Here is a 13,706-nt window from a genome sequence, read left to right as displayed (position 1 = left end):
GAGCCTGAAATCTAATTCTACTAGTTATTTAATTGCTATGCTTAGTTTTCTCACTTTAAAAACAAAGGCAATTATAAATACCTCCATGGAATCATCATGAGGACCAATGAGATATTTGAAAAAGCAAATAATATTGTGTCTGACTGCACAGAAAGTGCAACAGTGGCTTCTTTCCACACTCACCCTTTCTGAACAACATCCTGGGTCATACATAACCTGAACTTTACAAGCCATCTAAACACTATACCAATTTTTTTTTTAGCATGCAAAGCTATATGTTTTTGACTGCATTTTGCCTATTTTTATATAATTTGTTCATTACAGATATTTTTGTTCCTTTATTCCTCAGATTCATTTAAAAGCCACTCCTGCTCCCAGAATTTCAGCTCTGGCTACAAAATCTAGGAATCTATCTGGCCCTCTTCACATTTTCCCTGTTAATAAAAATCTGTGCTGGGGAACAAAACTGTTTTCCAAGGTTAGGGATAAGGCAGTCTGGGGGTGTTAAAAAACTTTCAATCATAAAACAGGATATAGAAATGTACTTGATCAGAACTGGCTAGTTGGAACAACTTTTTTATGTTTGATTTTCTACCCACAAGACCCTTTCCTGAATTAGGAGAGAAAAGCTTACATACTTTCTGATTTCTAAAAGAAGTTTTTTAAAGAAAAGGCTTATGTAACATTAAACAAGCAGAACTCTTAAATGCATGCCAGTTTTCCTGACTATAACCTCCTTCAAGTCCGGTGAGGTTTCAGAACTCCACTCCAACTGAAGCTGGCATGTCTACACACTTCAAGAAAAACAATTGCAGCTTTCAAATTCGGTAACAGACATCTGTGAGCACTTAGCACAAAAAAAGTCCAGCAAATGGCTAGAAAAGCTATGTGAACTGGTCATCTGCAGCACAATGGGATGGGTGTAGGAAGGGGACAGATAAGCATAAGTAAATGATGTTAAAATGGGGGAGGGTATCAAAGGCTGGATGGGATGGCAGGAAGACCCTGTTGGGGTCTTCACACCAAATGTACACAGGTGTGAAAATTCACTGAGCTGTTTCTAAGATGCATGCACTCTACTGCACGTACATTACACCTGGCTTTAAAAAAGTGATAAAATTACATATCCAACAGCCCCTTAGGAGAATGAAATAGTATCCCATAACCAAATTTCTAAGTACAGCCACAGGCAAAAAGCAAGAACATTCACCCTAAGAATAAAAGACTACAAAATCTTCTTAATTGACAGATAAACTGTATGACTTTTTCATGAACATTATTATTTTAGAGTTTTTACACATTGTGAAATGGTTAAATCTAGCCAATTAACAAATACATTGTCTCACATAATCATTATTTTTCTGATGGTAACACTTAATACTCATTCTTTCTACATTTTATTATCACTATGAACTACACTCACCAGGCTATACAACAGATCCACTGAATTTATTCCTCCAATATAACTAGAATTATGTATCCTTTGACCAACATCTGCTCATCCTCCTTTCTCACATTCTCCCTAGCCTTTGAGTCTGGTCTCTGCTTCAATGAGATTAGTGTTTTCTAGATTCCACATGAGCGAGTTCATACACTCTTTTTTTAAAAAAATATTTTATTTGCTATTTTTATTTTATGTGTATGAGTTTATTGTCCGCATAAAGTGCACCCACATCATGCAATGCCCACAGATGTAAGAAGAAGGCATCGGGTCCCCTGGAAAAGTAGTCAGTGCTCTTAATCACTGAGCCATCTCTCCAGTCCACTATCTCTCTCTCTGTGCCTGGCTCATTTCAATCAATATAACAACCTTTAGCTTCACCCATCATTTTTGGTTTTGGTTTATTTTCAATAGAGCAAGAAAATGGGCCTTGGAGGTAGCCTCAGTTGGCAGAGTGCTTGCTTAGCATGCGCAAAGCCTTGGGTTCCATCCCTGGCACTGCATAAAACAAAGTAATGGCACATTCCTGTAACCCCAGCAAAACAAAGACAGAGGTAGGAAGATCCAAAGTTTAAGGTTTCTGTTTTGAAGTCTTGACTTCACAGTAAGCTCAAGGCCAGCCTGGAACACACAAGCCTGTCTCCAAAAAAGTAAAAATGAATAAAGAAAATAAAAAATTTGCTACCTAATCTACCAGCTGCTCAGAAATTCAGAATTTATAGCAGATTGTCTGTTGTTACCAGTGTAGTAAATCTTGAGATATGTGTAAACACAAGAATCAATCTCACTAGTTAAATCAATTAAAAAACAAAAACAAAAACAAAACTTACTACTTGTCTCAACAGCAGAAATTTCTTAGAAGTTCTTTCTTAAAATGTTTATTTTAAAATAATGTGTACATGTGAGCGTAAGTATGTGCACAAGTAGTAGGCACACACAGAAACCAGAAGAGAGCGCTGCATCCCCTGGAGCTACACAGCTGCTGAGAATGAACTTGAGTCTTCTACAAGAGCAGTATATGCTCTTAACCACAGGGCATCTCTCCAGTCCCTAAAGGTTCTTATTAACAGAGCACATCCTCATCCTAATTCTATTAAGCATCCCATATCTCAGCATGCCTGGACAAACTAGAGTTCTACATGAGTTTACACTTGTCCCAAGGAACCAGGTTATAATGAATAAAAACAGTGTTTGAATTTGACTCAAGAATGAGGAAACAGCACAACGCCTGCCCTCAGTCATGAGGGAGGTTTCCATCTAGGCTGCCCTTCCTTGGTTGGAGAAGTTCCCTCACAGTCAGCTGAGAACAACAGGAAGGACAAACAAAAATGAAAAGGCACATCCTGCAGATTCTGCAGCACAGTCACCATCACCCCTGCCCTGCCTCCTAACCAAGCACTGGCCTTGGTTTGTCCTCTGGCAACTCCGCAGTGACTGATGACAGCAAGCGCAGCCTGGTTTCTGTGACTGCTGGATTCGCATGAAAGCCATCCAGAAGGAAGCCCCCGACTGGCCGCTTGGCTGTCTCTCGTGCGGACCTCAGTCTCTCTTCCATCACATCTCCGCCTTCAATCACTCCAATGATCACACTTTTCTGAAGGACCTGAGATTCAAAAAAGGATTTGATCAAACCACCTTATATACATGTATGAAATTCTCAAAAAAGTTTTTGTAAAAGTTAAAAAAAAAGGACTGAATGTTCTTAATCATGTAGCCCGAAAACGATTTATTCCTCCCCGACTTCTGAAGAGCCATGGGCTACCAGGGCACCCTGGGAAGAAGGGTGGAGCCTAGTGTGGGGAGAGATTGGAAGGAAAGGATTTAACAGGGAGCAGGTGAGTCAGCCTGCCTTGGACCCTGTGGGGTGCCGGGGGACCTCATGAGGACCCTGTGGACCCCCTCACAGAACTCTGTGGGGTGAGTGGGCATGCACGAACTCGAAGATGAGGCAGACTGTGGGCAAAAGCCACGCAGAGCTGGGTGCAGGGTGTTTGTTTCTTTGTAAATCCCCTTCCCCACCCCACCCCCAAAAGTATAAACTATGCAAAATTCAGATAAAGATGTGATATGGGGTTTGTTTACCTGTGTCAGGAGCAAGGGACCCTAATAGAACTCGGGTGACAACCATTTTAAGTATCTGAAACTTTTGTTTACAGGAACCATCAATGGAACCATCAATAGACAGATGGCTCAGTGAAGGTGCTACAGATGAAAGGTCGAAGCAGGGTGGCGTAGCCTAAAAACCTTTAGGACTCTAAAGAGTACACTGCAAAGAACACTGCATAGATGGGAAAAGACTGAGGGAAAACAAGATGTTTCATGTACTATTTTAAACTAAATGTACCCTGAGCAGGTACTAAAGAAAATGACAAAAGGAAGAGTTTTAGTTAAATGACTAGCCAGGCCTGCTTTATATGCTTCCTCCAAATCTCTTAGCTAGAAATAACTTTAGAAACTTGGAGACAGTTCAGCTAAGACAACAGACTATCCATTTGGAAAAAAAATAAAGACTACTACACATTATGCTCAAACAAATCAAATTTCATAAAACTATTATCTAAATATAATATAGTTATGCAGGTATTAGAGACTATTGGAATTTTTTATCATCTGAAATAAGTCTTTCCTAAGGAACCTAAAGCTCATAGAAAATGGCTGACATTCATAAATGAATAAAGTGAAACAGACCATAAGAAAGGCAAAGAAGAATTTGTGCTTTGGAGGAATACACATCTTTACCACAGAAAAAGCTCCAACAAGTCTTCGAAGGAAATGACATCCCCCACCCCCATTCTAGGTAGAACACATGAAAATGAAACGCAGAAAAATTAATGTGAATTGAGTTCCACACATAATGGAAAACTACTGAGTCACCAGTAAGGAATGCAGACTGGGAACAATGAGATTGCCATCTCAGTGACAAAAGACGTAAAACACAGGCAACAGAGTGGAAGTGAAACGGAAGAGAACCGGCACTCATTTACCCTGGTAACCAGGGCAAAAACGAGTTCAGCTCCTAGGAGGGCAAGTAGGCAATGTATCAAAATGGCAATGGCTTTTATATTTGAGCCATAAAATTCCATTTCTAACAATATATCTATTATAAATATATTTGCTCATATGCATCAAGGTGTATTTACAAAGATTTTCAGAGTAATGAAAACTGTGAACAGTCTAAATCAAGACAGTAGAGTAAAAAAAAAAAATAAAAGAATGCCTTCCTATGCAGCTGCTTTTAAAAGAATACAAGAAAATACTAATATGTACATTGACAGGGAATATTTCAGGACACTGTTAATGGAAATCAAGGAAACTGCTAAAACATGATCACATTCATGTATTATAGACATGTGTATACACAAATCAAAAGTAGCTTGCTGGGGAAAGAGGGATGGGGAAGGAATCTGGAGCACTGTGAGAAGGGATTTTGTTCCTTAAGCAGGAGAGACACAGACTACTCTCACTTAGTGTGGAGAGTTAAGGGTAGGTATGGTTAAGGGTGGGGTACAAGCTGGGAGTGGTAGTGCACACCATTAGTCCCACTCGGGAGGCAGAGACGGGAAGATCTCTGTAAGACTGAGGCCAGACTAGTTTATATAGCAAGTTCCAGGCCAGCTGGGGATCCAAGGAGACCCTGCCCCAAACAGACAAAAAAAAAAAAAAAAAAAAAAAAAAAAAAGGGTAGGGTACAGACAACTTTCCTACTCTAAGGCAGTGGCAGAGGAAAGTTAACAACATTTGACAGCACAACAGGAGGATCAACACAACCTGACTGATCAGTCTTCTGAATATAGTATAGCAATGAGTTCCAGAACTACCACTTTCTGTTTTAGAAGTCCAAGGAGAAGATGACAAGCAAAGAGGAAATAATCCTAGAAGAGTGAAGAGTGTGATAAAATGATTATTCTATTTGGTGTATTCTAAATGTGATGCATCACTGGGATTTGTAAACAGCAACTTTAACTCGACATATGAAGCTTAGGTTTTAGATACGTATGCTACAAATGAGAGTGCCCAGACTACTCTAGTAGACACTGGGCAGGATGCCACCTCATCCCTCTCCTGCTTCCACAGCAGACGTGGCTAACAGACAACTCACTTCCCGTAGCACTGGCATGGTTCCAACTACCGTAGATGAAACCTGCTTGCCATCCTCAACCTAGGGAATGCATGAGGAAAAAAATGCCAAAACAGAACCAGTGAGTAAGACAAGGAAGGAGTCACAGAAAAAGGAAAAGATGGGGGTGGGGGGTGGGGGTAGAGCTGGCTCAGTGGTTAAGAGTACTGGCTATTTTTTCAGAGAACCCGGGTTTGAATCCCAGCACCCACAGGGCAGTTTAACAACCATCTGTAACTCTAGTTCCAGGGGATCCAATGCCTTCTTCTGACTTCCTCAGGCATTACATTTATACACATGCAGACATAACATTTATACACATAAAATAAAAATAAATTAAAAAAAAGAAAAAGGGGGAAAGATGCATGCATATCTACAAAGTAGACAACTGCACAGGCCTACCCCTTCCTCCACATGACTCCCACAGCCTTGTTTAGGAAACTCCTTTACATAGATGTAAGAGGTTTGGCTGTATAATTTATTATAAAAAATGGACCACTTTAAGAAGAGAAGGCACTATTAGCATTATCAAGACAACAGTGTAAACATGAAGGATATAGAGTGGGATCCCAGCATTTGACACATAAGTAATTAGATATGATAAGGCTAAATACAATAACATGGATGAAGGCCTCGAAATTCACTTGGACTTTCTAATCATCTTTATCACATCCCCTGTCCTGCTTTCTATTTACCCAAATGTTACTAATTCTACAAGGCTAGTTACTGGCTCAAAACACTGCTAGAAAGCCTACATTATAGCCCAGATCCAAAGTAAAGTCTCCATGCTGGATGTCTTTACAGATACTCTATAAGTTCTATTCCAAATAACAATGAAGCTTCCCCTATTTCATGTACATTAAGCTTATCAGCCAAATTATACTTTACTGTAAAAGTCAAAATTCAGCCTATTGATCACTTTTATTATTTTTATTATTTGGAGACAAGGTCTTGACTAGATAGCCTAGGTTGACCTTGAATTCATGATCCTCCTGCCTCAGTATCCCAGGTGCTGAGTGCTGGGATTACAGGCACAAGTCACCTCTGACTGATCACTAGCTCTTGTTTCCTTGCCTCCTCTTCTCTTTACTAAGTACTGCATCCTTTACCAACTTCATTAATCCTGTTCTGGAGCTCTGTGATTTACTGCGACAAGTTTTCTCTTCATCACCTCATTTACTGAGGACTTACTATGTGTCAGACACTCTGCTACGTGATGAAGATACCAAAAACAAACGACATGCAAAATGCAGGTAACAGCACATAAAAATTAAAGGGATAACAAGATGACTAGAACTTCCTGGAAGTGTGAGGAACCAGTTTCATAAAATGATGAATGAATCTTTGATTCATTGGAAAAAAGAGAAGGAATATGGCTAGAGAGAAGAAAAGTCTGGGGGGAGGCAGGAGAAGCCTGGGTCCAAGTGCCCCAGAATGAACAAATGAATGCCTGAAGGAACTTCAAGTAACTCAGAAAGGCCAGAGTACTGGTCATAGGAAAAAGCAGTTCATGGTGAGCTGGGGAAGCAGGGGAGGCCAGCTGACAGCAGACTGCCTATTCAAGTAAGAGCTGAAGTGAAGAGTCGCTGAAAGTGAGCACTGGTCTCACATCTGTGCTTTAAATAGTCTCTTGGAAGGCAGAGCTGAAGATGGACAGAAATGAGGATGGAGGAGACAGAACACCTTTGAGGTGTTCTTGGCATGGTTTAAGATGGGACAGGAATCACGAAGAGGCAGATTCTAGACATGTTTAAGGCATCAAGGAAGAGTAAACAACTGGATAGTAAGTGTGCATGAGAAATAAGTCTTGAAAAGTTCAAAATCCTGGGCTATAATCTTGGTGGATGCCATGAATTAAGTAAAATAATGAAGACCAAATGGAAGAATAGGTCTGAGGACATAAGACAGGGAATCATGTAGTATCTGAGTTTGATGGACAATCTAGAGTCATAACTTAGCCCAGTAGTTAGGTGCTTACGTATCTCAAGGTAAGTAAAATGATCTTATTTTCAAAAAAATTTTTAATAACTACATGATTAGAAGAAGCATTTCATTACAGCTTTAACATATTCAGTAACACACTCCAGAACAAGAGTACATCTCTTTCAGAAGTGGCTGTAACTTTCTAGCTTCACAGTTGAATTAATAGTTATACAATATTGAATTCAGTATAAGCCCTGTAAGACATAAAAGTGAATGAGTTTTTAACCTTTAAAAAAGATCTCCATTTCACTTTGTTGCAGAAAGACTCATTGTTTTTGCTGCTAACACTGAGATGTTGGTGCATATCTCTAATCTGTTATGTATCTGATTATTACTAGTCATAATTGGTTGCTTGGATCCACTTGGATCCTTGGCACCTGTGTATGTTTATAAAGTCATCAGGTAGATTTCAATGGTAATGTTTATCACCTCTACTAATTAACATGACGTAAATTTACATGCTTCCCGAAATACATTTTTAAAAATTTGATTTTTCTTTTTGTGTGTGTATATCACACAGAACATCCCAAACCATCTTATTCAACTATACACCCACTTCCTAGATGGCACCCTCACATAGCCTCTCCCCGCCACTAGAGCCCTTATACTCTGATATCCCTGCTACTGTCTGCTGTGTTGTCGGCACCCCCAGCCATTCCCCACTACTTGCCCTTCTGGTGAATCTAGTCAGCCTATCTAGAGGTCTTTGTTTTAGGAAGGTCAGCTGTTCCTCATCTAACGGTAATCAGTTGTCAATATTCCTTTAGATAAGATTGGAGTCTGCTGTTCATTTTCCCAGTTCTATGCTGGGTTACTATCTGGGAGTCCCTTTGGCCACCCTGGCCAACAACTCAAAAGAAGATATCGCCTATCTGGCATTGTTGCTTATGTAGCCTTTAGCTATGCATATGGACTCTTAAAAAATTATATTGGCCCCTTTAATCTTTGGTTATACTTTCCTTTTGGGTGTTTAAGGCCATATAGTTGGCACAGATAAACCCATTTATTTTTACTTTCAAGGTTGTTTAAGGATCTGTTCCTCAGGGGTCACATGGGCAAAAAAATATTTTATGGATTCTAGCCAGCCTGATCTATATAGCAAGTTCCATCACAAGCAGGGCTGTAAAGTGAGACCTTCTCTCAAAAAAAATCAAACTAACAAAAGGCCTTGCCACTTAATTTGAACTTCTTTCTCTAGGCTACAGTTCACCTCAGTCATCTCATCAATGCCTTCCAGGCACCAAAAAACCTATGTTTCTGTCAGTACGTCAGTTTTCTCAGAACCAGCATCAAGATACAGTCCTGAGCATGAAGCCCCCAGCATGAGCCTGAACTTAATTTAAAGGACCTTGGGTTATCAGAATTAAAAATAGGACAGATTGATCAACTGGTAGAAAATTTACTTCCTGGATTTTATAAAGGCAGAAGAGTCTCTTCCCAATGTCATACATTGCATGTCTCTGTACAGTCCTTCTTTGAAAACAAATATGGTTACTTAGATATGTTCAGTACTTTATATTCTTCTAGCTTGTACAGACAACAACCAGGAACTCTTGAAAGCATTTGTTCAGATCTTCGGTATTGGCCAATTTTCATACAGTCTCGAGGTTTTAAGACTTTGAAGTCAAGGGCACGATGCCTGCAGTCCACCTCAGAAAGATTAGCAGAAGCACAAAATATAGCACCATCATTTATGAAGGGGCATCTTTTCAGAGACAGAGGAACAGATCTTGAGCATTTGGACAAACTTATGAAAACTAAAAACATACCAGAAGCTCACCAGGATGCGTTTAAAACTGGTTTTGCTGAGGGTTTCCTCAAAGCTCAAGCCCTTACCCAAAACAACCCAATGATTCTTTAAGGTGAACTCGTCTGATCCTCTTTGTTCTGCTGCTGTTTGGCATTTACGGACTCCTAAAAAACCCATTTTTATTAGTATGCTTCAGACAACCACAGGGCTTGATTCTGCAGTAGATCCTGTCCAGATGAAAAATGTCACCTTTGAGCATGTTAAAGGAGTGGAGGAAGCAAAACCAAGAATTACAGGAAGTCATTGAATTCTTGAAAAATCCACAAAAGTTTACTGTGTTTGGAGGTAAACTTTCCAAAGGGATTCTTTTAGTTGGACCACCAGGAATAGGACAGAAGCTTCTTGCCCAAGCTGTAGCAGGAGAAGCTGATGTTCCTTTTTCCTATGCTTCTGGATCAAAATTTGAGGAGATGTTTGTGGGTGTAGGAGCCAGCCATATCAGAAACCTTTTTAGGGAAGCAAAAGCAGATGCTCCTTGTGTTTTATTTATTGATAAGTCAGATTCTGTTGGTGGGAAAAGAATCGAATGTCCTATGCACCCATATTCAAGGCAGACTATCAATCAACTTCTTGCTGAAATGGATGGCTTTAAACCCAATTAAGGAGGAATCATTATAGGAGCCACAAACTTCTCAGAGTTATTAGATAACGTTTTAAAATCCACCCTGATCGTTTTAACATGCAAGTTATAGTTCCAAGGCCAGATGTGAAAGGGTGAACTGAAATTTTGAAGTGGTATCTCAATAAAATAAAATTTGATAAATCTGTTGATCCTGAAATCATAGCTCGAGGTACTGTTGGGTTTTCTGGAGCAGAGGTGGAGAATCTTGTGAACCAAGCCTCATTAAACGCAGCTGTTGATGGAAGAAATGGTTACCATGAAGGAGTTAGAGGTTTCCAAAGATAAAATTCTAATAGGACCAGAAAGAAGAAGTGTGGAAATTGATAACAAAAACAAGACCATAACAGCCTATCATGAATCCGGTCATGCTATTATTGCATATTACACAAAGGATGCAATGCCTATCAATAAAGCTACAATCATGCCAAGAGGGCTAAGAGTTGGACATGTGTCACTGTTGCCTGAGAATGACAGGTGGAATGAAACTAGAGCCCAGTTGCTTGCACAAATGGATGTTAGTATGGGAGGAAGAGTGGCAGAGGAGCTTATATTTGGTGGTGCTTCTAGTGATTTTGGTAATGCAACAAAAATTGCTAAGAGGATGATTACCAAATTTGGAATGAGTGAAAAGCTTGGAGTTATGACCTACAGTGATAGAGGAAAACTAAGTCCTGAAACTCAATCTGCCATTGAACAAGAAATAAGAATCCTTCTACAGGAGTCATATGAATAAGCAAAATATATCTTGAAAACTCATGCGAAAGAGCACAAGAATCTAGCAGAAGCTTTGTTGACCTATGAGACTTTGGATGTCAAAGAGATTCAAATTGTTCTTGAGGGGAAGAAATTGGAAGTGAGATGATGACTCTCCATATGGATACATTGCTGGTTTTACTACAGAAATATATGCAACAGCACAGTCTCCTTTTGCAACATTCTCCAACCCCCATTCTTGACACGGTGTAATTCAAGGGTGTGAAACATTTTGTCAATCTTTTGTCACATTATCTAATTTTGGTTACTCCCATGATGACAACTATTGCAGTTTAGCAACCCATAGCAAGTTTATTAATAAAGAGCTATAAGAATTTTTTAAAAAATTTATTTATATGTGTATGAGTGTATTACCTGCATATATGTAAGTGTCACGCAATGCCCAAGGAGGTCAGAAGAGGGGGTCAGATTCCCTGGAACTAGAGAGTGGATGTTAGCCTCCATGTGGGTGCAGGGAATCAAACACAGGTCCTGTGCATGAGTAACCAGTGCTCTTAACCACTGAGCCAACTCTCCATCCCAAGTAAAATGATCTTGATACTATATACAATTTTAGAATTATTTGGCAATTGAAACTAAGGGAAGGCTGTTTGGAGACAACTTATAGGGCATGGTGACAAGAGTCTAAGATGGGATACTAGAGAAGACTAATTACTGGGGTTCAGCAAAGAAAACTTGTACCTGTTGGAACAAGTAAAGCAAAGAATCAAGGAGCAGAGTAGCAGGTAGAGGAACAGAAAGGGCATACTGCAGAGGGGAAAGTTCCACAGAAAGGAGTGGCTAATGGGCAGCCTCACCTCTGACTCTTCCTGTAGCCGCAGGCAGCTGTCCAGGAACAGAAGTGATCGGTCCACAGACTTTCTGGCCCTTTTTATGGAAGCAACTTCCTCACAAGATGCTTCACCATCTGAGAGGCACTGGAACCAGTCTGGCTGAAGGGCCTGTTGTATTGCCATGAACTTGGAAACAGTCATTTCCACTCGACCTCCAACGCCCCACACAGACACAGACTGTCATGGAGCAAGATGACAAGGAATTAGCAAGAGCAACATGCAAATATAAAGAAAATAATACAATGGTGGGTGATAATTCTTTACGATGAGAGGTGGTGTTAACTCAGTATCCTGGATATGGTGACTTGTCTGGCAGAACTTCCCACTGTCTCCTATCCTATTTTGCTCACTCCAACCTCATGCCCGCATTTCTTATGGAACAGACTTTGATTCTCCTTTACCTTTGTATGTATCTTTTGACTTAAATACCTTTCTCCTACCTCTTTACCTAGCTAAATACTATGCATCATCAAAGAAAAGGAGTTTAAATATTACCTACTCTAATGTACTCCCCCACATTTCCTGGACACAACTGACTGTTCCCTCCTCTAAGATCTTACAACAATTCATACTTACTTACTTTTTTTGTCTTTTTGAGACAGGGTCTCCCTGTAGCCCCAGCTGTCCTAGAACTCACTATGTAGACCAGGCTGGCCTTGAACTCACAGAGCTCTGCCTGCCTCTGCCTTCCAAGTGCTGGGATTAAAGGCGTGCGCCACCACCCTGGCCATACTTACTTCTTTTATAGAAAGGGTCTACAGTCATACCACCCTGAATGTGCCTGATCTTACCTGATCTCAGAAGCTAAGCAGGGTTAGGCCTGGTTAGTACTTGGAGGGGAGAAAGTATAGTACTCGCTGCACCACTGTATATCTGTCTGAGTAGAGCGGCCAATTCACATTTGTATTCCTAACAGTCCAAGGTCCTACATAGTAACATTTTGAAAGCATCTTCTAGATTGAAGTAGGTATAGAATTACATGCAAAGATACCAATCCCATGGTTCATGAGAGTATATAATAGTTCATCTTTGGCTACTCCTTTCCCTACAGCATCTGTTCTTAGAAGAGATGACAAAGGATATAGGCAGAAAGGCTGTAGTCTTTCTAGTCTGTTCTAAAGTATAAGGATACTATTTAGACTGGGGCATGTGGCTCAGTGGTAAAGTCCTTGCTGAACATGCATGAAGTCCTGGGTTTGAGTAGTGGCAGCACAAATAAAAAAGTAAATGAAAAAACAAAGTAAAACATGATGGCACTTATAATTCCAGGACTGGGGAAGTGAAGGCAGAGGATCAGGAGTTTATGGCCAGCCTGGTATATGCAAGAGTGTCTCACAAAAGAAAATAAAAAAGAGAATACTGTTTAAATGACTCTTCTCTTTCCATCAAATAGGGTAGATAACTGAATAAAAAATAATTTTTTAAAATTCAAAGTAATAAATAAAAAGCTTAAAACAGAAGAATATCTGAAAATAGTACTCATAGGTACAGTTAGAAGACAGTGGGTGCAGGAAAGGTGATTCCATTTGTAAAGCGGCAGTACACACTGAGCCCTGCCTGATGCCGCACTGATGGGTGGTGCCAACAAGCCACCTCTTTGGTGAAACTTAAAAAAATTAATTTATGTGTATTAAAAAAATTTTATTCCTCTTTGTAGACTGGACACAGATGGTTCAAGTCCATCTGGTGGGGTCTCCTCAGCCTCCTTGATCAAGAGGACAGGTGACCCACCACAATTACAGGACATTTTGAGAGATGCTTATAGACCCCTTGGGGGAGGGAGGCTATAAGTGGGGAGAGGGAGGCTATGGGAGGGTGCCATCTGGGAAGTGAGTATATAGTCTAATAAGATGGTTTGTGATGTTCTGTGTGATATACACACACACAAAAAATAAATTTTTAAAAATGTATTATATTTGAGGAGGAAGCATGGACATTTATGTCATGCTAATTAGTAGAGGTGATAAATATTGCCACTGAAATCTACCTGATGACTTTATAGACATACACAGGCGCCAAGGATCCAAGTGAAACTGATTATGACTAATAATAATCAGATACATACAGGCTAGAGATGCATGTGCCAACATCTCAGTGTTAGTAGCAAAAACAATGAGTCTTTCTGC

General features: G+C 40.0%; 1 protein-coding gene and 1 pseudogene across 7 annotated transcripts in view; one reads left to right on the top strand and one right to left on the bottom strand.

Annotated features, from left to right (window-relative positions):
• The window catches only part of Qtrt2 (queuine tRNA-ribosyltransferase accessory subunit 2), an 88,514-nt gene that overhangs the window by 61,518 nt on the left and 13,290 nt on the right, over positions 1-13,706 (bottom strand). For all 7 annotated transcript variants that reach the window (XM_029568176.1, XM_029568177.1, XM_029568180.1 and 4 more), the window contains exons 5-6: positions 11,545-11,757; positions 2,845-3,044 (exon numbers count right to left, since the gene is read on the bottom strand). In XM_029568176.1, coding sequence (XP_029424036.1) covers positions 2,845-3,044; positions 11,545-11,757 — 413 coding nt within the window. The remainder of the gene's footprint in view (positions 1-2,844; positions 3,045-11,544; positions 11,758-13,706) is intronic.
• On the top strand, positions 8,590-10,837 carry LOC103742006 (annotated as a pseudogene).

This window comes from Nannospalax galili, unplaced genomic scaffold (assembly GCF_000622305.1).
Source record: "Nannospalax galili isolate Female #2095 unplaced genomic scaffold, S.galili_v1.0 scaffold18, whole genome shotgun sequence".
Classification (NCBI taxonomy): domain Eukaryota; kingdom Metazoa; phylum Chordata; class Mammalia; order Rodentia; family Spalacidae; genus Nannospalax; species Nannospalax galili.
Note: the sequence above shows the minus strand (reverse complement) of the source record. Positions and strands in the feature narration are given on the sequence as shown.